Source organism: Gallinula chloropus (genome assembly GCF_964237585.1).
Source record: "Gallinula chloropus genome assembly, chromosome: 17".
Classification (NCBI taxonomy): domain Eukaryota; kingdom Metazoa; phylum Chordata; class Aves; order Gruiformes; family Rallidae; genus Gallinula; species Gallinula chloropus.
The window spans coordinates 4,059,434-4,082,158 of record NC_140102.1 but is presented as its reverse complement, the minus strand read 5'-3'; the positions used below and the strand labels follow the sequence as shown (position 1 = coordinate 4,082,158).

General features: G+C 51.8%; 1 protein-coding gene across 1 annotated transcript; it reads right to left on the bottom strand.

Moving 5' to 3' along the window:
• Positions 1-4,308: 4,308 nt before the first annotated feature.
• DHX37 (DEAH-box helicase 37) lies at positions 4,309-22,526 on the bottom strand. The gene is made up of 27 exons (XM_084272302.1): positions 22,366-22,526; positions 21,326-21,495; positions 19,837-19,949; positions 18,889-19,210; positions 17,707-17,855; positions 17,112-17,204; positions 16,563-16,659; positions 16,048-16,161; positions 15,270-15,371; positions 14,203-14,317; positions 13,740-13,835; positions 12,896-12,972; positions 12,066-12,204; positions 11,822-11,898; positions 11,062-11,294; positions 10,489-10,600; positions 9,803-9,909; positions 9,385-9,573; positions 9,140-9,264; positions 8,752-8,868; positions 8,461-8,633; positions 7,974-8,088; positions 7,464-7,601; positions 7,026-7,120; positions 6,519-6,592; positions 5,293-5,390; positions 4,309-4,684 (listed from the first exon to the last, which is right to left on the bottom strand). Exons 1-27 carry the CDS (start codon positions 22,469-22,471, stop codon positions 4,602-4,604), a joined length of 3,429 nt encoding a protein of 1,142 aa, XP_084128428.1. The 5' UTR covers positions 22,472-22,526; the 3' UTR covers positions 4,309-4,601.
• Positions 22,527-22,725: the final 199 nt, after the last annotated feature.

Genomic DNA, 22,725 nt, shown 5'->3' with positions numbered 1-22,725 from the left:
TGTATGAGCTTATAGCTGATACCCGAAGCTGGAGGTGGAGCAGCACACCCCTAAAGATGTGTGTCCTACTCGCACTGCAAGGCAGAGGGCAGGTTAAATACAGCAGGCTGGTTTGGGAACAGCAGTTTCCTGAGCAGGGAGGGGCTTTCTGTGAACAAAGCTGCTATGTGTTCCTGCCACAGTGTGTGTGGGGTACCCCTTGCTTGGTGAATAGTCTGTTGGCCCTAACAGACCATGATCAACTGACAAATACTGATTTCCCCTGCCAAAAAGTCTGTCCCTTTGCTCCTGTTCTTACAAGCTCTCTGGGGCAGGAACCATCTCTTCCTTGCCTCACGTGCCAGGTATGTTCCAGAGGCACAGCTGCCTGGAGAGATCTTTACAACAAGAGCTGTTTACAACAGAGATGTTCACGCTTAGGGTGCTGCAGGAAATAACCAGAAGTAACACCAGTTAATAAATAGCACAAGCAGCACTCTGACTGCCCTGGCAGGAAATGCCATGTCACACACTGTCTGGGCTCTCCCCTGCCAGAGCGCTGGGTATGCGGTTGATAACGGTGCAGATAAGCTGCTGGGAACTGAACTGGGGAGATAAAAGCTTTTTCAAGCTCCACACGGGCCTTGGTCTCTCTGTGCTTTAATCTTTCAGCCCTCCCAGCTTGGAAGAGTTTCCCAGGTGGAACAGAACTGCGTGAGCTCAGCCAGCCCAAGGAGATGACAGCAGGGAGTTTGTTTGCCCAGAGTTCCTCCTGACCTGCTCCGAGCGAGGTCTGGTCATGCTGCCAAGGGGCTGCAGAGCTGAGAGGTGAGGAGGTGCTGCAGAGCCAGGGAGAAGCTCCTGCACCATCGCAGCCAGCGAGTGGTGGCCCAGGATTTGTGCCTTGGGCTCTGGGAGTGTGGTGCAGAGCCCCTGAGCCAGAGATGAAGAGATAACAAGCAGGGGTAGCAGGCTGGCATCCCAGCCCTGATTGTCAGGGTGTAGTGCTTCTTCCCCCTTTTTTGGGCTGCTCTGTGTGTGCAGGGCTGGAGGGTGGCAACAGAACACCCAGAGGGACATGAGATTCTGTGTTTGCATAGTCCTGAGGAGAACCCTGTGACAAAAAAAAGCCCCAAACCCTTTTGTGCCATTGAGAAACTGCCACCGTGGGCCTTCACGCTACCGTGTTCCGCGGTTCCGCCCTGGGTAAAATACATCAGGAGGGGGAGAAATGTGAAAGAAAGGAGAAAAAGCAAAGCAAGGCCTTGCTGGAGATGCCGGGGATTGAACCCGGGACCTCATACATGCAAAGCATGCGCTCTACCGCTGAGCTACATCCCCCTGCCCCGCGCTGCCCGCCCAGCCTGGCGGCCAGGTCCGGCGCGGCGCCTGGGCGCGGGCGGGGAGGGGATGCGGGGCTCCGCCGGGAGCCGCGCGTGAACTTCACACAGCTCTTGGAGACACAAACCCGCTTTTTATTAAAAAAAAACACCCTTCAGAAATGAGAATAATAATCAGAGAACGCTGTGGGTGGGGAGGGGCCTCAAAGATGATCAAGTTCCAACCCCCTGCCATGGGCAGGGACACCCCCACCAGCCCAGGGTGCCCCAAGCCCCATCCAACCCGCGCTTGAACCCTGCCAGGAACCCAGGGGCAGCCCCAGCCTCTCTGGGCAGCCTGTGCCGGGCGCAGGGTAAAGAATTCCTTCCTCACGCCTGCCCTAACCCTGCCCCCTGTCAGCTCGACGCCATCGCCCCTTGTCCCGTGCCCGCGCTCCCTGGTGACCAGCCCCTCTCCCCGTGGGACCCCGTAAGTATCGGGGCGCCGCAGGAAGGGGTCCCCGGAGCCTCCTCCGGGCTGAGCAAGCCCAGCTCCCGCTGCCTGCCTCACAGGAGCCCTCCCGATTATCTCTGTGGCCTCCTCTGGAGTGTAAATAAGGGGAAAAAACCAAGCTAAAACCTTCCAAAAAGTGCTACAACCTCCCCGTCGGGGAATCGAACCCCGGTCTCCCGCGTGACAGGCGGGGATACTCACCACTATACTAACGAGGACGGTCTGTTTAGGTTGCTGGGAGGGGGGCCCCATGGAAGGGACGCACCGCAGCCGCCCCGCCGGGGAAGCGGCTCCTGACGCGAAACCGCGCAGGCGTGAGCGCCTGCGGTGCGACCCGCGGAAGCCGCCCCTCGCAGGGCCCGCGGGTCCGGCCTCCGCTCGGCGGCAAAAGGCCCCGCGGCGTGATGGTGGGGGGGGAAAAAAAGACGGCTTCTGCCGAAACCCGGGATCGAACCAGGGACCTTTAGATCTTCAGTCTAACGCTCTCCCAACTGAGCTATTTCGGCGGCGAGAAGGCCCCACACTGGCCGCGGATACGACCCCGCCCAGCCCCCGGCGGTTTCCCGCCCTCCCCACGCGTGGCTCCCCCGGGACGGCGGCACCACCCGGTCCCTCAGGCGCGCCGCTCCCCCATCCTCCGCAGGCCTCCCTCTGCTCCCCCTGAATGCCCCCAGAGGCACCCGGGAAGAACGGCGAATCCCCGGGCATAAAAATCCATCTCTGCCCCGACCTTTCCCACCCACTGGCCGCCCGGGGGGGGGGGAGATGGGTGCCCGACAAACCCCTGCGCGGGAAAACGGCAACCGGGGCCAAAATACGCGACCTCCCCGTCGGGGAATCGAACCCCGGTCTCCCGCGTGACAGGCGGGGATACTCACCACTATACTAACGAGGACGGGCACGGAAAACGCGATTCCCGCCTCAGACTAGAAGGACGCGGGCGCCTCTCGCAGCGCGGAGCCCCCGCGGTCTCCCCGCCGCATCCCCGCGGGGCTCCCGCCGGTGCCGCCGCCGCGGAGCGGAGCGATCCGCCCGCCGGGCCCGACCGGCGTCGCGCAGAGCTGTATGGGAGCCGTGGGAACAACTTCCATAAGCAGGGGATGTAGCTCAGTGGTAGAGCGCATGCTTTGCATGTATGAGGCCCCGGGTTCAATCCCCGGCATCTCCACTTGTTTTGCTCTCCATGCCCCTCAGGGAACGGCTTTTCCCGCCAGCACTGGGCTGCCGGTGCCTTCCCGGCGGCCTGTTCCCCGCCGCAGCCCTAATTTCCCTTCAGTATTGTGTAAATAACCTCGGTATTTTCCTTTATGTTCCCTTCCGCGGGCACAGGAGTTTGCAAACAGCCTCCCTTCGTGCTCAGGGGAAAGGAGGCCCAGCCAGGGGCTCTCAGCACCGCCCCCCCCCCATTACTGCTGGACTCTGCAGCACTCACACTACCATCCCCTTCTTTCTGGAAAGCCAAAGCTGGTGTTTCAGCAGCATCAGATACTGCTCACGCTTATTCCTGTCCCCCTGCAGCGCCTGGGAGCTGTGGGCACAGTAACACCAGCATCTTCCACCCTCGGGATGCACCAGCTTCCCCCAGAGCCTGAGCGCAGGAGGGGCCCCTGCCCACACTCCTTCTGGGATGGAGCTTTTAGAGGCAACAGCAGGTTACCAGCGTGTGAGCTCAAGGGAAGGGGAGAGGTGAAGGCAAACCCCAGCTGTACGTTTTCTTCTGGGCCTGTGGTCTGGTGCTGCAGAATGAGCAGATGATGCGGTCAAAGTCTGCCCAGCTCCCTAAAAGCTGCTGCATTCCCAAAGCGCTCCAGCCCAGGGAACACAGGCCGGTGCAGGGGCACCGGAGCATCCAACGCAGGACTGGCAAAGCAAAGAGCAGAGCAGGGGCAGCAGGAGATCCAAGTGCGTGCAGCACCGAGCAAGGGATGAGCAGAGATTTGAAAAGAAGCATTTAAACCAAGATTGATGGATCCTCTGAACTCATGGCAAATTCCTAGAGAAGCAGGAAAAGAAATACCAGGACTGTAGTGGGTCTGGCTGGGCTGGAGTTGAGTTGGGTCTGTGTTGATACAATCCCAGTGTGTTGGTGGGTGCTGAGCAGCACCCACAGAGTGTCAGAGCTTTCCCTTCTTCCTCCTGCTTCCCCCAGGAGTGGGCAAGACCCTGGGAGGGGGCACAACCAGGAGAGCTGACCTGAGCTGTGCTGGATGATGTCATGCTTGGATACCAGCTGGTCATTGTATGAGATTGCTTCTGCACCCTTTTCCCCTTCATCTCCCCCTGACTAATTAAACTATCTTTATCCCAACCCGCCAGTTTTCTCACTTCTGTTCTGCCTGTCCTGCCAGCCTCCTGCTGCTGAGCTTCTGGCCAGGGCCAATGAGGACCAAAGGGGAGCTGCAGTCATGTGTGAGGTCCACCAGGATCTCAAACTCTGCTGCTTACTGCAGCATCCCACAGAGAAAACATTTTTCCCATCCACAGTAAGGACCAGAGATATTTATTACAGTCTGGATGACTAATATAGTCCAAAAGAGAAAGTCTAGATAAAAACCACCCAATCTGTAAAATAAAATGGATAAAATTATCCAAATATGAATATTACAAAATACCAGCCAAACAGCTGGTAGGCCTCCTAGGAACACAAGTGGCTTCCTAGAAAACCAGAGGAACACCCAGTTTGCCTGCAAAAAAGGTATCACTGTATCATTAATAGTCAGCAAGTCCATCTGTGTCATCAGATTTCCAGGGAAACCCAAACTCTCCAAACACCTTGGAGAAGAGGAGCTTCACAGTGCCACCGGCGGCCAGGCCTTGGCCAGGTCATCATGCATAGCTTCAGGGACCCACTGGCAGTAAGCTGAGAGCAGATCTGGAATGAGAGAGAGGAGTGATGAGATGGCTATGGGAGGGACTGGACTGGTTCTGCTGGTGAGAGAGGTGCTGCTGGGGAAGGAGGGCTCCTCCTGCTGAGAGCAAGGACTGATCTTCCATCCCTGGGACAGTGCTGGAGCCCAGACACGCTGCTATGAAAGTATCAAGCCTGGGAGAGTTACATGAAAGCTGCAATCCCACGTGGAGAAGTTCTGTGCTTTGTTTGGTTACACTTTGCTGCTGCTTCTGTAAAGAATTCTCACAACCTGCTCTGCATGAGAAGAGTTTCTCCTGTACCCACTGGCAGTATCACTGTGGTCTGGTTTTACTAAAGCCCAAACAAAACACTTTAACTGGGCTCAGAACCACAGAACTGAAGTTCTTAAAATTCTAACAAATGTTGCATTCCAAAATAAAGGACCCTCCACTCCTTCACAAGAACCAAACATGGGCCGTTAGTGTTTCTGGCAAGCAAACAGGAACTATTTGGGGTGTATCAAGTGAAACTGGCCATTTCCAAAATCAGAATTCAAAATGCCAACTGTGGCTGAGCTACTACAAGCTCTGCACTGATAGGATCAATAATTAAACAAGCAGCACACTTACACTTAGGGTTTTTCTTCCAGGCAGCCAGTAAAGCATCACGATTGTCACAATTTTCTGCAACCAGAGCCTGCAGGAGGGATTCTGTCCTGGGCTGAAGCCTGCATCAGTCCAAAAGAAAACGGTGCAATAAAGCAATATTCATTAGCACAGCTCAGCAAAGTGTTCCAGCATCCACTTATCCTCCTGAATCCATATGCTTGGTATCTCTGAAAGGCTAAATACCAGCGTAGGAACACACAGCCTCTGGAGCAGAGACACGCCACTGGCTCAGGACAGCTCACTAGAAGTAGTTTCCTCCCCCTACCACAACTTCTTGTTGTTAAAAGAAAGAGGAGCAACCTGTTGCTGGCAGCATGAAGCTGTCTGCTGCGCAGCAGGCAGGAAGGAGGAAAGGAATCCACAGATCCTGTGCTCAACCCTGAGTTTCCCTCTTAACAGGGAAACACTTTGTAGTTATAGCACAGGATGTTCCATGTGAATATAAGGAGAAACTTCTTCCCTGTGAGGGTGAGGGAGCCCTGGGACAGGCTGCCCAGAGAGGTTGGGGAGTCTCCTTCTCTGGAGACATTCAAACCAGCCTGGATGTGTTCCTGTGCAACTCAGTCTGGGTCATCCTGCTCTGGCAGGGGGGTTGGACCAGATGATCTCTCAAGGTCCCTTCCAACTCCTAACGTTCTGTGACTCTGTGTGACCCTCAGAGAGCATCAGTGACTTTTCCCAAAGTCCTGCAAACCCCTCACATCCCTCAGGTCCAGGACAACTCCCAGGAGGCTCAGCTAAAGCTTGTTTTGGTGAGTGAGAGAGGACATCGGGGAGGGGGGGCAGTGCGTGAAGCCATAACTGATGGTGCTTTTGAGGGTCACAGTTGTGTGAACATCATCCAAACCACAAGAAAAACACTGTCTGTTGGAAACCTTGAGAAGCCAGTACAACTGGCCAAACTGGGAAGAAAAGCCAGGGAAGCAGCAGTGCCCAGCTGCCTGTGAGCAGTGTGTCTGCAGGCAGCAGCCCGCAGAGCTCAGCGTGCCCAGCAGGCTGCGTGCGCTCCTCCACGCTGCCCTTCCACCTGCCCAATTCTCCTGAGACACCATTTTTCTTGGTAAGAAAACTCATTTTTCCTCTCCCAGCTGAGATCACTATCTGCAACACCCCTCCCAGCATTCAATTGCTTTTTTCTTTCCAAAGGAAGTTAAAAGTGTTCAGTGGAGATAACAAACTGAACTCACTTGGACCACGTCTTCAGCATTATCAGGGGACTGGAGAGCAGAGAGCGGCTGTAAGAGCTCAGCTTTTCAATGACCTGGAAGGTTTGTTACAGAAAGTATATAATGGACAAGGTAAATGAATTGTTCTGTGGAAACCAGCACCAATGATCTTGTACCACTGTAGATTTCCACCCTGTACCCTCTATTACCATCTCCCACCCATCCATGTCTCCACATCCATGTCTCCACACCAATCTTGTCGTCACCCACTTGCTAAGATGACTCTTGTACCTCAGAACAAAGGCATGAGCTACCCCTTTTCTCCTTTGCAAAAAACAAGGCTTAAATTTGGGGGTGTCTCTTGCCCAAACACTGTTACACACTTTAAAGATGCTCTCCCCACCCCACCAACTGCAGCAAACTCCTCCAGCCACGAGCAAGTTAGGAGGAATGGCTCATCTCCTCCAAAAACTGGGCTAAAACCTTATTGATAACACCAAGGAAGTAACACTGCTGGAACAGGCTCACCTTTCCTTCAAGCAGGAACCTGGCAAAGTATTTGTAGCGATCAATACCCTCTGGGTAATCAACCTCCACAGCAGGGAGCTCCCAGCTAACTCGATCTGGGAAGAAAGATCACACCGAGTCTCCTAAATGCACGAAGAGGAGGGGACATTTCCAAGGCAGCTGTGACAACCCAAGGGCTAACAGAAGTGGGGTGCCACCACCCAGCCAGCTGTGCTCCTTCACCATGGGAGCAGCCAGCCATAGAATGCCCACACCAATGGGAAGATGTTGATATTGAAATGCTACAACCCCCTGAGAGCTACTCAAACTGCTGATAAGCTCTTTGAACTGCCCAAAGCTGCATGGATCTGCTGGTGGTCTTGTAAAAAGCAATGTTAACAGTAACCACAGAGCAGCTTTGGGACAAAACCCCCGAGGGACACTTCTCAAGACACTTACAGAAGACACTTGGCCTGTGGCAGCGAATTCGGCCCGTGTCAGGGCAGTACGATGGAGGAGGATTTTCCAGAGGCTTCCCAAAGTGGCAGTACGGTGGCAACAGGGCAGGAATCCACTCGGGCTCGACTGCAGACACACCTTAGGAAGGGAAAACATACACTTGAGTGCTCACCACGCAGTCCCACCTCCTCAGGAGCCAGGACCTCATCTCCACAGAGGTACCTGGACCTCACTGCTCAAGTCAGCTGCACAGGTTTCCATTCTGCAGTCGGTGAGGCTTTGCTGACAGGGCTGGTGCAGCACAGCTGTTTAGCAACCTGAGCTTTGCTCCACCCCATTCTGTAGCAGAAGTATAAACCAGGCCAAATTTTCCCCTCATCCAGCTCTAAAAAAGGATCCAAATGTAGGAGACACAAGCACTCCATGAGGAGAGCACCCAGCAAGGGAGATGCTCTGCTGAGGCCCTTCTGAATTCCCAGAGAGTGTGGACACCTCAGCAGCCTCACTCACCTTTCATATACAGCTTCGTTGTCTCAACAATTTCTTGGTACACCACAAACTCTGGGAGCTCTTTGAAGAGGACTGAGCTCGGATGGATGAACACTGGGTCGTCCAGGAGAGCAGTCTGTAAGAAAGCACAGAGGATGGAAGCAGAGTACAGTGAGTTACTGGCAATCCAGTTCCTTGCTGGCACCCACTTTCAGTCTCGCTCTGTACATTACTTTTATAGGGTTTCCTTCAGTGTCAGAGGCTTTTAATAACCTCCTAATTTTGTGCTTCACCTTCTCTGGAAGCACTTTGCAAGATGGCATAATGCTGCTTCTTAGCTCTTTTACAACAATTCCTACATCAGGACTGGGAAACTGCAACACTGGAAACAAACTGCATGGAGGGAAGTCATGGAAAGCCAGCACAGGCAGCCCCAACACTCCAGGCTTTGCACAGGACTGTCTCTCTGTGACACCGACAGGGAAATAGGTCCAATCAAGCTGTGTACCTTGTAGGCATTTTTCCACTTGTCATCCAGCAGCTCTTCTGCCTGAACCTTTCGGGCAACATGATCCCCCAGCCCTGCCAGCACAATCTGTCTCAAATAAGTCGCCTGAGCTTCTGTTGGAGGCTTCATCTTCGGATCAACATAGAGGCCAGCATCAGCACAGACCGAGTTCACTGGGAGGGGAGAACAGGCTGAGCTAAGTTGCAAGAGGAAAGGGTGCAACAAACAGCCCAGTTGATCTGTCACCCTCCCCAAAAGAGAACACACACAGTGATTCCTCTCAAAACCCACCTGCTGTTGTCAGCTGCCCCCTCAAGCGCCGGATCTCCAGCATGGCTTTGTATCGCAGCCCGTTTTCATCACAGAATTTACGGGTACAGCCGGCGTACTCACAGGCCCCTACTGCTCCTGGAAGTCAGGTGGAGAAAGCGACTCAGCCCACCAGTTCTCCTAACTAAACCAACCGTGGGACAGTGCTGCCAGGGTGACACAGGTGCCCATCACAGTTCCTACCCACGGTCAGCCTGGGACGCTGGCAGACTGCCCAGAGAACAGCCCAGAAAACGTCCTGCTGATGTCCCACAGCCCCAGGACGGCTTTGGTTGGGTAAAGCTGAGAGCCCAGGGTGATGGGGAGGGGAACAGAAGGGGAAAGCAAGGGGAAGCGCTGCCTGTGATACCTAACATCACCATGAGGTCTCCCAGCTTCTGCATCGGGCCCTGCCCAGCCCACACCCTTTGCATCTGCAGCAGCCTTGCTCTCTTCCCCTTCCGTTTCGCCGTCTCTTCCTCACTTACTGCGGGGCTGGAAGGAACACAGAGCAGCAGGAGTGAGGGTCCTGCTTACACACAGAGCAGCCTCGGTGTAAGAGAGGCACCAGCACAAGGTGATGTGTCCCCTCAGCAGGGTGCCAGCCTCACTCACCTGTCAAACTCTTCGAAAAGCTCCCGGACGGTCATGGCAGACACGATGGTGATGGTGTAGGGCAGGCAGTTGTGCTGCCTGCTTAGTGCCAGCATCTTTGCATAGCGGGGGGCTACAGGGAACGTGGCCATTACTCTGCCCAGGGAACTAATGGGGCAGCTCAGCTTTGCTGCCAGCTGCTGCTTCAGCCTGGGGGAGGAAGGGAAAAATCAACTCGTGAGGCAACTTCATTACAGTAACTCAGGGCCAGCAGAACAAATACAGGTGAACCAGAGACTGTAAAAACGATGCCAGACTCTGTACAAAGGCACAGCCTCGGGTGCCAGGGCTGAGAGAGAAGAGCAGGCAGGAGGAGAGCAGTGCCCGCTGCCTCTGTAACTGCTGCTGAGACAAAACTTGTGGGGGTGACAGCCATTACCTTCCTGTTGTAGGGGGCTCCTTCAAGGCACCCAGGGCTATCAGCAACTCCTCAGCTGCTGCAAGCGCTTCTGCTGGAGGTGGTGTTGGGAATGGGAAGTTGATTACCTGTGGACACCAAGGGAAAATGCCTCTCAGGACATCACTGACATTGCTCCCATTGAAGAAGAGAGAGTCTGAACGCAGTAAGAAGCCCTGGAAGGGAGTGAAACCCTCCCCTCTGGTTACATATGCCAAAGGAAAACATTTAGGATGTTTGCCAGGAGCCAGAGGAAAGGACATATAATGGGAGGAAACGCTGAGAACAAGAACATGAGGAAACAGGAATACCAGCATCAGCCTGAGCTGCCACGGACTCCAGGCACCGCCTAGGGCAGGCAGCTTTAAGCTCTGTCAGTACTGTGCTTTCTGAGAGCGCTCCAGTATCTCCAGAACACAACCCATTTGGATGTTTGGCTTTTTTTCCACTATTAAGAACACTAGTTAACTCTTCTTACCTCCACAAACATGTTTGTTAGGGCCTGGTAGAATTTACAGCAGCTTCTGCAATGTGCAGAACTAAAATCAAGGGCTGGAATCTAACACAAGGCACAAGCACGGACGATAAGAGCCACCTGTGTTTGTTTCTGGCTCCTAAGGGCAACCACTTCAACGGGTGCTGTGGTAGGAAGCTGATTTACACCTCACCTTCTCTATGTTTAACGCCTTCATCTGCAGAATCAAGTCTTCCACCGGCCGCTTGGTTATTTCTGGAGCAGAAAACTTCTCAAAGTCCATGAAGACTGCTGAAGAGTATAACCTAGTGGATCAGAAGTGCTGCTTTGAGAATTCAAAGAAATCTTAATTCAAAAGATGTACATGGAAAATGGTTAAGGGATTAAAAAAAGAAGGCAGGTGTGGGTACTGTTTACAGAAGTATGTAATTATGTACATAGCTGGGGCATCATACTGCCTTGCTCACAAAAATCTGTCTTGGTTTGGACTGGAATCCATGCTGATCTGGCCACCAAAATAAGGGTTTTCAGCATGAAAAAGGCCCCTGAGAAGCCAAATTGTCAAACCCACATCACCAGAGCCAGTCTGCAGTTGGCTTCACCTCTCCTGTTTCAGAGAGGTGCAATACTGGAATGTTTCAAGTGGCACTAGGTCCTTGTGAAAGGGGCAGGAAGCTGAGGGAAGCTGTCAACTCCACACTGAAACTCTGAACACTGAAACTGAGCTTTTTGTTTCTCCTCTCCCTCCCCTCAGCAGGCAGCTGACCTGTAACAGTGCCCCGGCTCCGTCCGGCCAGCCCGACCTGCCCGCTGGTTCGCTGAAGCCTGAGATATCCAGGTGACTCTGAAAGATGAAACCCCAGTAATTCTGTCATAGAAACGTTTCTTGACCTTCCCACAGTCGACCACGTATTTGATGCCCGGGATGGTCAGTGAGGTTTCAGCCACGTTGGTGGCTACGACACAGAGTCTGGTGCCTGGAGGAGGAGACCTGAACACCTGCAAGAGACAGAGGGGCACCTGAAAGGCACTGCTACCAACAGCCAAAGGGCAGGCAGCCTGGGTGGGCTGCAAAGGGGTGCTAACACATTGCAGGTGAAACCCAAGAGCGAGACCAAAGACCTAACTGCCTGCCTGCAGCTCTGGAGCTCTCTATCAGGTCAGTAAATCCCTCAGCTCCAGGCAGAGCGGCCACCAGTGCTGAGTCATACTGAGACACAGGCTGCCACCTCCCAGCCCCAGAGGGATGCAGGAATTTGCACCAACTGCCTGTGGGCTGTGGGATCCTGACTTCGTGCCCTGTGGCCATGACTCCTTTTAGCACACTGCAGGACCCTCACTTACAACCTCTCAGCAAGCCAGGGAGATCCCAGCCCAAGCAGGATTTGCTTTGATCCCATCCCAACCCGCCCACCATTCAAGTCTGCCCACAGATGGGTGCACCAGGATGGAAATTTTAACTCCCAAAGCCCACACAGCTTCAGGGAGTAACACAGATCTGCAGGGATCATTTACTCAGCCTTTACCTTCGCTTGCTTCTCTGGTGCCAGCAAAGAATAGAGGGGCAGCACATAAAGTGGGAGGGACGAATCTGATTTTTCATCTGTGAAGAAACAAGGCAACAGTCTTAAATACATGGGGAGTCCACTTCCAGGCTCAGCCCAAGAAGGTCTTCACAACCACCACTGCATTTCAAACCAACGAGCTAGTTGCTACAGAGCTGAAGCTGGAAAATCTTAACACAGAATCTTTGCTTCCTAAGTGCCAAACCTTCTTCTGAGTCTCCATCTCCTAAGTCAAGGTCGAGGTCAGACCCTGCAATATCATCATCAGTGTCAGCATCTCTGTCTTCATCACCTTCATCCACTGGTACGACAGAGTAATTATCCAGATCAATTTTGGGGAGTGTCTGAGAAAGACAGGAAAGATGATGGCAGAGCATTAAAAGGGGACACAAACAGCTCTTCCTAGTGCTTTGAAAGCGAAGCTGAGCACTTACTGCAAACATTTGTTGGCCTGAAGGTAACAGCAAGATTGGGTTTTCATTTGTATTGCAGCATTAGGGGAGAATAACCCAAGTATTTAAATAAATAGCATTTTGTGCTGAGCCAAGCTGCTTCACTTGGAGGACAGTGGGAAAGGACAAAATCCCTTTAATTCAGGCCCCTTCAGCTACCTGGATCCAGTCAGCAGCCAGCATATCTCCAACGTTAAGATCCCCCATTAACAAAGCACATGTAGGATTTGGGAGGAAGCCAAACACTGCCCTTCATCAGTCCCAACTCTGGGTAACAAATGGTGAGGTGAGGAGCAGGTCTGGAGCCAGCACGTCTGGAACTCCTCCCATTACAGTTTTAATGGTCAGTACTCAACCAAACCCATCTCCTGCCCATAATATCCAGGGACACATTTTAGCACTCTGCTGCCTGTAACACAGCCAACACCAGTCTCAGCAGCACTGCTGCATTCCCTGAAGGCTACACGGCGTCGTGCAAGCCTGGAGCAGCCTGGTGAGACACACAGCTACAGGGGATGCTGCTCTGCAGGGAGGTACCTGCTCCCTCCTGTCTCTCAGAGGAGTTTTAGCCATCACACATTACCAGAACTTTCCTCTGCTTCCTTGATCTCTTAAATTTCCTGATTTCTTCCACTGATTCTTCTTTGTCATCCTCCTCTCCTACAAAGACAGTGAAATTCCTGTTAGCTGAGCGTGCTTTCCTCTTGGAAAAGGCAGAAAGGAAAGTCTGGTCCCATTCTGGTCCTTCTGGGGATTAAAGTGTCCCAGTGTGAAGGAGGCAAACAGGCCCACTGAAGGCAGAGGGAACAAGGACCACACAGAGGTTAAACGTTACCATTCCATTCAGGAGCCATACAGAGGCTTGACAGCAGCACACACAGCAACTGTGCCCCTCAAGGTTTAGGTGACAACTAGTAGAGCTGTATTAGAATTTGACTGTCCAACTTCAGAAAGTCAAATTTAGGAAATTCCACTACCCTACAAAATAAATCTCCCACATGCAGCAGCACTTCCACTTTGCTTCCCAACCAGAGTCAGGGAGGAATCACAGAGTCACAAGGCTGGAAAAGACCTTTGAGATCATCAAGTCCAACTGTTCCTGTCCTCTACTAACCCATATCCCTGAGCACCTCATCTACCCATCTGTTAAACACTCCAGGGATGGTGACTCAGCCCCCTCCCTGGGGAGGAGCAAGAGATGCAATGATGCTGAGGAACAAAAGCAAAGCACCACACACCACACACTCTTCCCCAAACTCAAACCAGCACAAACTTAACCATCACTCACCAAATCATTGACACTGAGCCTTCTCTCCAACCCTTTTTTTTTTTTGATTTTTTAAAATAAACCCTTGTCTTTTTCAGGTGCAAAGCCAGCTCAATTCTCAGTGAGAGAAACTCAAAGCTAAAGAGTTGTTTAGCATTACCTGCAGTTTTGGTTTTCTGGAATGGAAAGGCTTTCCTCAGCCTTCTGCAGAGAGAGTGAACTTCTGCCTGGCCTGTTAAAAACACCAATATCCCACCTGCAAGAGAAGAAACCACTCTCAACCTCAGCACAGGTATTTCATTTTGGAAAGCTTCAGATCTTGTTCTTGATAAGACAGGTGGAATATAGTGTGAAGTAGGAACAGGGTGTCTGACTGCATCTGTCCTCTACTGCTCCCTTGAGAAGCTAATGTAACTGTCATTTAATTGAAGGGAAATCTTCACAAGAAAACCCTTCTAAGTAAGAGCACATGATGTATCACTGCAGTCAAATGTTCAACTTATCAAAAAAAAATCATCTTCACCCCAAAACAACAACAAAATACCCCAAAAAAACCCCATGCCAGAAAACTTTATAGACACACTAAGGGTAAAGAATTTGAGAGGTTCTCACAGGGACCTTACCTGGGGGCAACATTCGGTGGATTTTACACACCTTCCGGAAGCACTCCCCACTGTAGTCATCTAGGGGGGTTCTCTTGTTGAAGTGCACTGTTACAGGGAATTGCCTGGCATCTACCTGGAGAGGAAATACCCAAAATAAAGGGGGTGTTTGCTGTGATAACTCCAACACAATCATTACATCTTACATGGGAGAAGCTCACCATGTATTTCTGGTCACCTCCAGAACACCAGGCACACAGAAGTTAGCAGTGTTGTCTCTGCTGAACAGCACAAACCCAAGCTAGGAACCAAAATTGTTCCCTCTTTCAGATCATCAACTTAGAATCACAGAACTGTAGGGGTTGGAAGGGACCTCTAGAGATCATCGGGTCCAACCCCCCTGCCAAAGCAGGGTCCCTAGGACAGGTCACACAGGTCGGTGTCCAGACAGGGCTGGAATCTCTCCAGAGAAGGAGACTCCACACCCCCCGGGCAGCCTGTCCCAGGGCTCCCTCACCCTCACTGGGGAAAAGTTCTTCCCCATGTTGGTGTGGAACTTCCTGTGCTCTAACTTGCAGCCATTGCCCCTTGTCCTGTCCCCACAGACACTGAAAAGGGGCTGGCCTGCATCCCACACTTAAGACATTTATAAACATTAATAAGGTCCCCCCTTAGTCTTCTTTTCTCCAGGCTGAACAGCCCCAGCTCACTCAGCCTTTCCTCACAGGGGAGATGCTCCAGGCCCTTCATCATCTCTGTAGCCTCCTCTGGACTCTCTCCAGGACATCCCTGTCTTTTTTATACCAGGGAGCCCAGAACTTGGATTAAGGTTTTCTAATTCTCCTGAACTGCAACTTACAGTTTTTTTAAGATAATGGGGTTCTGCCAGGGCACTTTTCTGATAAAAACAGAAAGGAAAACACCAAGTCCTGAAAGAAACAATAGTCTGAACAAAACAACTTCTCCTAACTTGACATCTGAATGATTTCAGCACTGAGTGGAAAGATTAGAGTGCCCCTACTTTTGAGTTAATTTTTGAAAGGAAACCCTCACTGCATTTCAGGCACAGACCCTGCTGAGAGCCATACCTGAATAACAGGAGGTGTAGCTGAGAACAGCCTCTTGTTACCGGTGAAATCCTCCACGCGCAGGGTGGCTGACATGACGATCAGCTTCAGCGGCAGCCCTTTCTGCAGGGACACAAACACCTTACTCCGTGCCTGGAACCAGGCAGCAGGTAAGCCACACAGCACACAGACCCAAAGCCAGCAGGGTTGGATACAGGTTTCTGCACCAAAGTGCCCAAAATCTTAGGAGAGCAACGTGTCAAGTGACAGATACACGGTGCTTCTAAAGCACTAATGCTTCTAATTTAAGACCCTTCTAACATAACACACAAAACCCCATGCTGGCAACCCTGACACTGACAGCAACCGGCCTCAAACCCACTCCTTTCCCTCTCCACCTGTAAATCAATCAAGAAAAGATGCCAAGCACTGCCCTGCGGTCCACAACCCAGTCAGGACCAAACACTCCAGTGCCTGCCCTAAAACATCTCCTCCAAAGCACTGCTGTGGGCAGCTCGTTCCAGGAAGCATCTTGCTTTCTTAGCTTCTCCTGATTTGCATTATCTGCATGTGTCTTGGGGCACTTAAGTCTAAAATGAATTGGGTATTGCCTGAAAAGGTATCTGTTGGCACTGTTTTCCCCCTTTTTGTAGGATCTGTGTTTTTTCCATCCTACAAACGTTATCTGAGTGTTATTTCACGGTTTCTGCCAGATTTCCATTGACTTGTCAGAGCCCCTTCATGCCACCACCCCCCTTCCCAGCACCCCCACACCCAACACAGGAATTGTGCCTCTCACCTTCTCCCGAAGAGGCACGATGCGGGACAAGAGGCCGATCAAGATATCTGTGTACATGCTCCTTTCGTGGGCCTCATCGATAATGACCACTTTGTACTTGGAAAGCAGAAAGTCCTGAGAAGAGAGAGCAATTCATCACATGAAACCTCAAAGCCTTAAGCCAAGAGAACCTGCAGCTATGTAAAAACCGGCCCCAAACATCCTCATGGCTGTTGTTTTTCCACACATGTGAGCAAAGTTTAATGTGTTTACCCTACACAAGGCAGCCCAGCTCCCCAGTCTCTTCCTTCCTTTTATTCTGCACAGCAAGGTAACACAAGAATCACACAAGATTATTGTGTAATGTAACACTCAGGGGCTCAGGCAGGGATATAAAGCTTCAAGATGAAACACAACTCCAGTGCTGAAAGGGATTTTGCTTTGAGAGGTTGGCAACAAATGCACTCAAAGAAACTGGCCTCTCTTTCCAGCCATAAAACACTTTCCCTGCTGTAACACCAAGGAGAGAAGCTCACCTTCTGGATTTCTTTCAGCAGCACACCATCCGTCATGAACTTGATCTGCGTTTCATCTGACACGTTGCCTTCGTATCGGATTTGATATGAAACCACTCTGTGAGGGAACACCAGGGTGGCCACAAGAAAAAGCATGGAGAGAAACAGAGACTTCAGCCTAAGGGAATGACGACTTGATGCCAAGCTAAGGCACAAAGCAGCCTGGCAGCTCGCTGGAGCCTGGTGTGTGTGGAATGCTAGGAGCTGTGTTATACATCAATTTCCCCTTGAAGCATTTCACTGGTGTGGAGACAAACTAAGACCACTTCCCCACACTCCACCTTCACCAAGTTCTCTCTGAAAAGTAACTTATAACCAATAGTAGCAAAATCTGCACGTGTGGGTTTGGGTGATTTAACAGACAACCCCACAGAGGAGTTTTCATGGAACTTTTCCACAGTTCCTCACCAGAGATGGAACAAGAAATGCCTGAGTCTCGATTCCAGCTTTTCACACAGGCAGAGCACCTTCTTGTGATCTTTCAGGCAAGGTCCCAGCTTGCTTTCTCACCTGTGTGACAAGTTCATCTCCTTAGCGACCCGCTGGGACATGGACACTGCAGCCACACGCCGAGGCTCCGTGATCCCAATTGCACCACTGGGACTAAGGGGGGAAGGGAAGAAAAGGAGGGGTTGTTTGGCTGTTTGTTTTAAAGAGGGAAACAGTAAGGTGACAATAGGATTTCTGCACAGTGGCTCTAAATGAAGCAGTTACCACTTCTACAACAGCATCCCTTTGGGATTGCCCAGCTGTTTTCAAAGATTTTAAGAAATGTGCCCATTTTCTTGCAAAGGTAAAGCCAAACCTCTGTTAAACACTGAGAGATGAGCAGGCAATAAAACTCCTCTGTGAAAAACAGGCCTGGGATTCTGAATCAAACTTTTACCTGGGAGGTTTCAAAAGATTTTATGTGGAGAGATTTTTACAAGTCAGTCTTATTCCCTTCAGGTGTTTTAAAAGCCCATTCAACACAGCTACTACAGCTGCACAGGAAAGCCCAGGCTCAGTCCAGCCATACCAAAAGAGAACAAATCGAACCAGAAGTGACTGAGCTCAGCTTGAAGATCTCTCCTGACATTTGCTGGGTGTAAAAGAGGACTCATACCTGGCATAGCCGGCTTCATAGAGGAACTGAGGCACTTGAGTGGTCTTCCCGCTGCCCGTCTCTCCGCAGATGATGACAATGGGATTCTCACTAATGGCCTCCATGATGACTTGCTCCTCAGCAAGGATTGGAAGCTTTAGTCTTGCTTCCTAAATAAAGGGAAACACCCATTTTACTTGCACTGTTTGGTTCCTCGCTCCCTTATTGCCTTCCCTGGGATTGAAAGCCGTTACCTACCTGGGATGAAACAGCCCACAAAAAAGGATTCTGGAAGTTTTGTGGCTTGAGAAGCTCTAACCCAGCTAACGTCACCCTGCACGCCCAAGAACTAGAGTCATCAGAACTGCTGCCCAGAGAGCAGCTGGCAAGCCCTGCGTGTTAATGTGTGAAACTGCACAGTCCCTGGAGTTCATTAATACAACACCTGAGGCAGAAACTCCTCTCACAACCCTGCCTCGTCTGTCCAGACCATGCAGAGCTTTTCACAGCATCACAGAATCATAGGGGTTAGAAGGGACCTCCAGAGCCCACTGAATCCAACCCCCCTGCCAAAGCAGGGTCCCTGGGACAGGTCACACAGGTCGGCGTCTAGATGGGTCTTGAATATCTCCAGAGAAGGAGACTCCACACCCCCTGGGCAGCCTGTCCCAGGGCTCCCTCACCCTCACTGGGTAAAAGTTCTTCCCCATGTTGGTGTGGAACTCCCTGTGCTCCAACTTGCAGCCACTGCCCCTTGTCCTGTCTCCACAGACACTGAAAAGGGGCTGCCCATTTCCCCCTGTGTCCCACGCTTCAGATATTGATAACCACTGATCAGATCCCCTCTCAGTCCTGCCTCTGCAGAACACCCTGCCTACAGCAAATGGAATAAAACGACGCAGCTTAAGATCCAGCATAACAGAGACCGAACAGGGACCTCAGAAGATTTTCCAGACAACAATGAAAGACCTCTAATGGGCTCTGTATTTAACACACCCTAAAACAAAACTAGTTTTCCTTCTCCTAGGCAGGCTTAAAGCTCAGAACCATACGTGTACAACCTGCCAGACTGAGGATGCTGCTGCCACGTGGTGTTACCCAGAGACACAGATAGTGCTGCAGTGTCCACAGCGACCCAATTTGGCAGAAGATCCCATAATCCCCAAGCCCTCAACAAGCACTTCACTGCTCACAGAGCCTCACCTGAATCTCAGGAGACCTGTCCACAGGAATGAAAACCGCAGGCTTGCAAGGTGGTTTGGTGGAGGCTGGCTGGCAAACCGGCGCACTCGGACAAGCTGGCTGCTGGCTGCCCACTGCCTTCTTCACACCTTCTTCTTCCTTCTCAGCAGGTTTCAAATCACTCACTAAAGACTTCTCAATTTCTTGTTTCTGCTCTTCTTTCTCTTCCTCAGAACTACTGGGTTCTTCCTCAGGCTCTGATTCTGAGCTGTGTCTTCTCTTGTTCGCACCGCTGATGCTCCTGATCTTTTCAGGTACAGCAGTTCCTGGCTCCTGTATCATCCTAGAACAGAACATCAACATGGGAACCACACTTGGGCCAAAGTTCTGCAGGACCCCAAGCCAGACATGGACCAGAGAAGTCCCTTTATCAGAAGTCACCTCCTGAACCCAGGTTTTACTCAAGTACTGGAAGCCTCTGCACCCTGTGCAGGGAGAGGTCACCTGGAGAGGTCATCCCAGTTCTCCATGGCTCTCCATTCTTGGAGGTTTTAACAAAATCCTGATTGCTGGATTCACATCTCAGCACGCTCTCTATGGACTTCTATCAATTTATTTAGAAGACATGTTTGTAGCTTAATTTATTTCAGCTTCTGCCAACCACAGCCCTTGGTAAATCCAGTAACTAAGGACTGCATCAGCCAATGTTTTCCAGTACAATGACAAAGGAAACATCTATCCACCAACCCTGTAGTGTAGCATTATTATAAACACCATCATCTCAAGATGTTTAACAAGAAACCATCAATATATTCAGATAAAAATAGAAAATTACTTAAAATAATCCCTTCTGAAGAACCTGTAGGCAGTAAGAAAAAATAAATCGAGCAAAAATAGCTAAAAAGGTTGCCAAGTTTTCAACCACAGCAATAAACAAACCAGAAAGGTTCTTTCCAAGTAAAGCTTTACCTTTTAGTCTGATACATGCGCTCCCCAGTTCCCAGCTTGGAAGTAGTGTACAGGAGCTTCATTTCTGCCTCAGAAGCTTGGACCTCATTCAGCTTGCTCAGCAACTCAGCTCGCTGTTTGGGGAAAAGAAAAACAAACAACAAAACAGGTGTTTATATTCACAAGGAAAGGATTTCATTTTGAGATTCAAGCTTGAGTTTCCAAGGGTATTTGCTCTGGGAAATCACAGAATCACAGGGGTTGGAAGGGACCTCCAGAGCCCATTGAATCCAACCCCCCTGCCAAAGCAGGGTCCCTGGGACAGGTCACACAGGTCGGCGTCTAGGTGGGTCTGGAATCTCTCCAGAGAAGGAGACTCCACACCCCCTGGGCAGCCTGTCCCAGGGCTCTGCCACCCTCACTGGGGAAAAGTTCTTCCCCATGTTGGTGTGGAACTTCCTGTGCTCCAACTTGCAGCCATTGCCCCTTGTCCTGTCCCCACAGACACTGAGAAGATGTTCCTGCTGATACACAGTCAGTCCTCCCCGAGGAAGATTTCAGCCCTGCGTTGCAGCACTACCAGAGACCCAAACCTGACCCTTCATCGCTGCAAGGAAAAGCTCAGCTGCTCCCTTCAAACAACAGCAAGGAAAGCGGATTTGAGCTGAAATGCTGGGGTGAGGGCTGGAGCCATGGCAGCCACCCTTCAGCTCCCTCACGTGGGACACGGCGCTGGGTGGAGGTCAGACAGACACAGTGGTAAGCCACCTCTAAAACCAGAGTTCATTCATCAGAGCCATTATTTGGACACTGAAACGAGCAGGAATTTTGCCTGGAAAGCATTTACAAAGACAGAGAAGCTCTATTTGCATAGAGAAACTACACAAGAGCTGGAAATAACGATTCCAGAAGCAGTAGCAATTGGGGGTCCATCCAGCTTTGCTTTTTGGAGCAGGACAAAGCTTCCCACACAATCTGTAAGGATGCTTTTAAAATATGTCATCTACTCCATCAGCGATCACCTCTTTGGTCAGGGTCAAAGAGAGAATAGGAACCAGCAGCCAGACACAAACTGGGACCCAGACACAAACTGGAACCCAGACACAAACTGGAACCCAGACACGGCGCGTTCCTGCACCACCTCAGCCATCCAGGAGATGCTTTTCCTCACTAGTTACTCTTACAGCCCCTGGGCAGTGGCATGTTTTGGCCAGAACACCCAGCAAAGGGACAGTCCATGCTGTTCTGAGATAAAACTCTTCAGCTTCAGCATTTGCATGTCCCTGAGACACCCGGGATGGTTCATATCCCAACAGCACCCACTGGCACTGCACAGCGGTCGCTCCACCTCTGGCTTTTCACAGAGCAATCACATCACCTATCAGTGACTGCCAGAGCCACAGCACAAGGGGAATCCCAACAGCCACTTACTGGCATCAGCCTTTCCCTCACACTGATATCTGGTCACCTAAGAGAAGTCACAAAGCTGGAGCTACACGCAGCAACATACCTGCTTTTTCTTTTCCTTCTGCTCTAACACTCTCTGCAGGATTTTCTTCTGCTTCTTGCTTAGGGGTTTCTTCTGCTGTTGCACAACACAAGCTGTTTTTTTCTTCTTGGCTTTTTTTGCTGGCAGGACCAGGGCATTGCTTGCATCGATCCCCTTCAGCGTTGCTCCATCTGAAAGCATGTGTTCAATCACTGCCCCGTTGCCAGGAGGGTTATTTTCAGCACACAGCCCAACAGCCTTATCACAAACCATCCCAGATTTAGCTGTCTCTTAAACAAACACAACCCCCCCCTCTTTCCTCTAAGCCAAAAATAATAAACCCCACATCATCAGCAAGGGCAAAAGACCACAAAAAACTGGGGGGTCGATAACCCTGTGCTTGCTTCTGGCCGTGGTGGTAACTTTCCATGACTTATGTAACAGCACTATGAAATTCTTGCTGCTTCATTTTACTGTTTTATTTGATTCCCCCAGGGCCAGGGGGTGGCAGGTGACAGTGGGACCCCACAGCCTGCAGCCACTCCCAGGCACAAGTCGGTTTTCATGCTAAAAAAATCTGTGATGGTGGAGTTTGAGCAATAAAACTAGTGTGATGGGTGTGTGGTCCTGAAAGTAACATCCTGGAATGCGAATGTTAGGTGTAAGGATATTTTTAATTGCTTTAATAAGGAACTGCTCAAGCACGGTGACGGTGGGAACACACAACGCAAAGCCCAGAATACACTATTGAACCACAGGAGGCGTCGGGGTGGAAAGGACCCTCAAAGCCCATCTAGTCCCACCCCGCAGCGAGCAGGGACATCTACACCAGGCCAGGGTGCTCAGAGCCCCGGCCAGCCTGGCCCTGAACGTCTCAGGGGATGGAGCCTCCACCACCGCTCTGTGCCTGTGCCAGGCACCCGCCACCCTCACGTAAGCGCTCCCAACGAGCGCGTAACGCAGCCACGGTAAAGACAGGCCGAGAGCTCCCGGCTCAGCACCCACGTGTGCCGTAACCAGCCCAGAAGGGCCAGGGCCCGCCCCGCCGCGCCGCACCGCACCTCCCAGCTCCAGCGGCAGCTCCAGCGGCTCAGCGGCGGGCGGCGGCTCAGCGGCGCCCTGCGGCAGCCGCGCCTTCCAGTTGTGCCGGCGGCGCGCCCGGCCCATGGCGGCGGCGGCGGCGGGGACGGGACCGGGACCGGGACCGGACGCGGCGGGACGGGTCGGGTCGGGACTATCCCACGTGCGGCTCCCGCGGCCGCGCGGTCTCGCGAGAAGGGGCGGGGCGCACGCAGGCGCACGGCGCCGGTTCCCGGCGCTCACCCCGGGCCGCAGGGCCGCCCCTCCGCCCGCCTCCCGGGGCTGCAGCGCGGCGGGGCAGGGCAGGGCGCCGTGCGAGGGGCCAGGCAGCGTTTGGTGGA

Bases quoted from the DNA above. Each gene is read 5' to 3' on its own strand.
- DHX37 (XM_084272302.1), bottom strand. From the start codon at position 22,471: ATGGGCCGGGCGCGCCGCCGGCACAACTGGAAGGCGCGGCTGCCGCAG. The intron at 21,496-22,365 runs GTGCGGTGCGGC...ACATGCTTTCAG, and splicing joins GCTGCCGCTGGAGCTGGGAG to ATGGAGCAACGCTGAAGGGG. The intron at 8,869-9,139 runs GTATCACAGGCA...CCTGACTTCCAG, and splicing joins AGACCTCATGGTGATGTTAG to GAGCAGTAGGGGCCTGTGAG.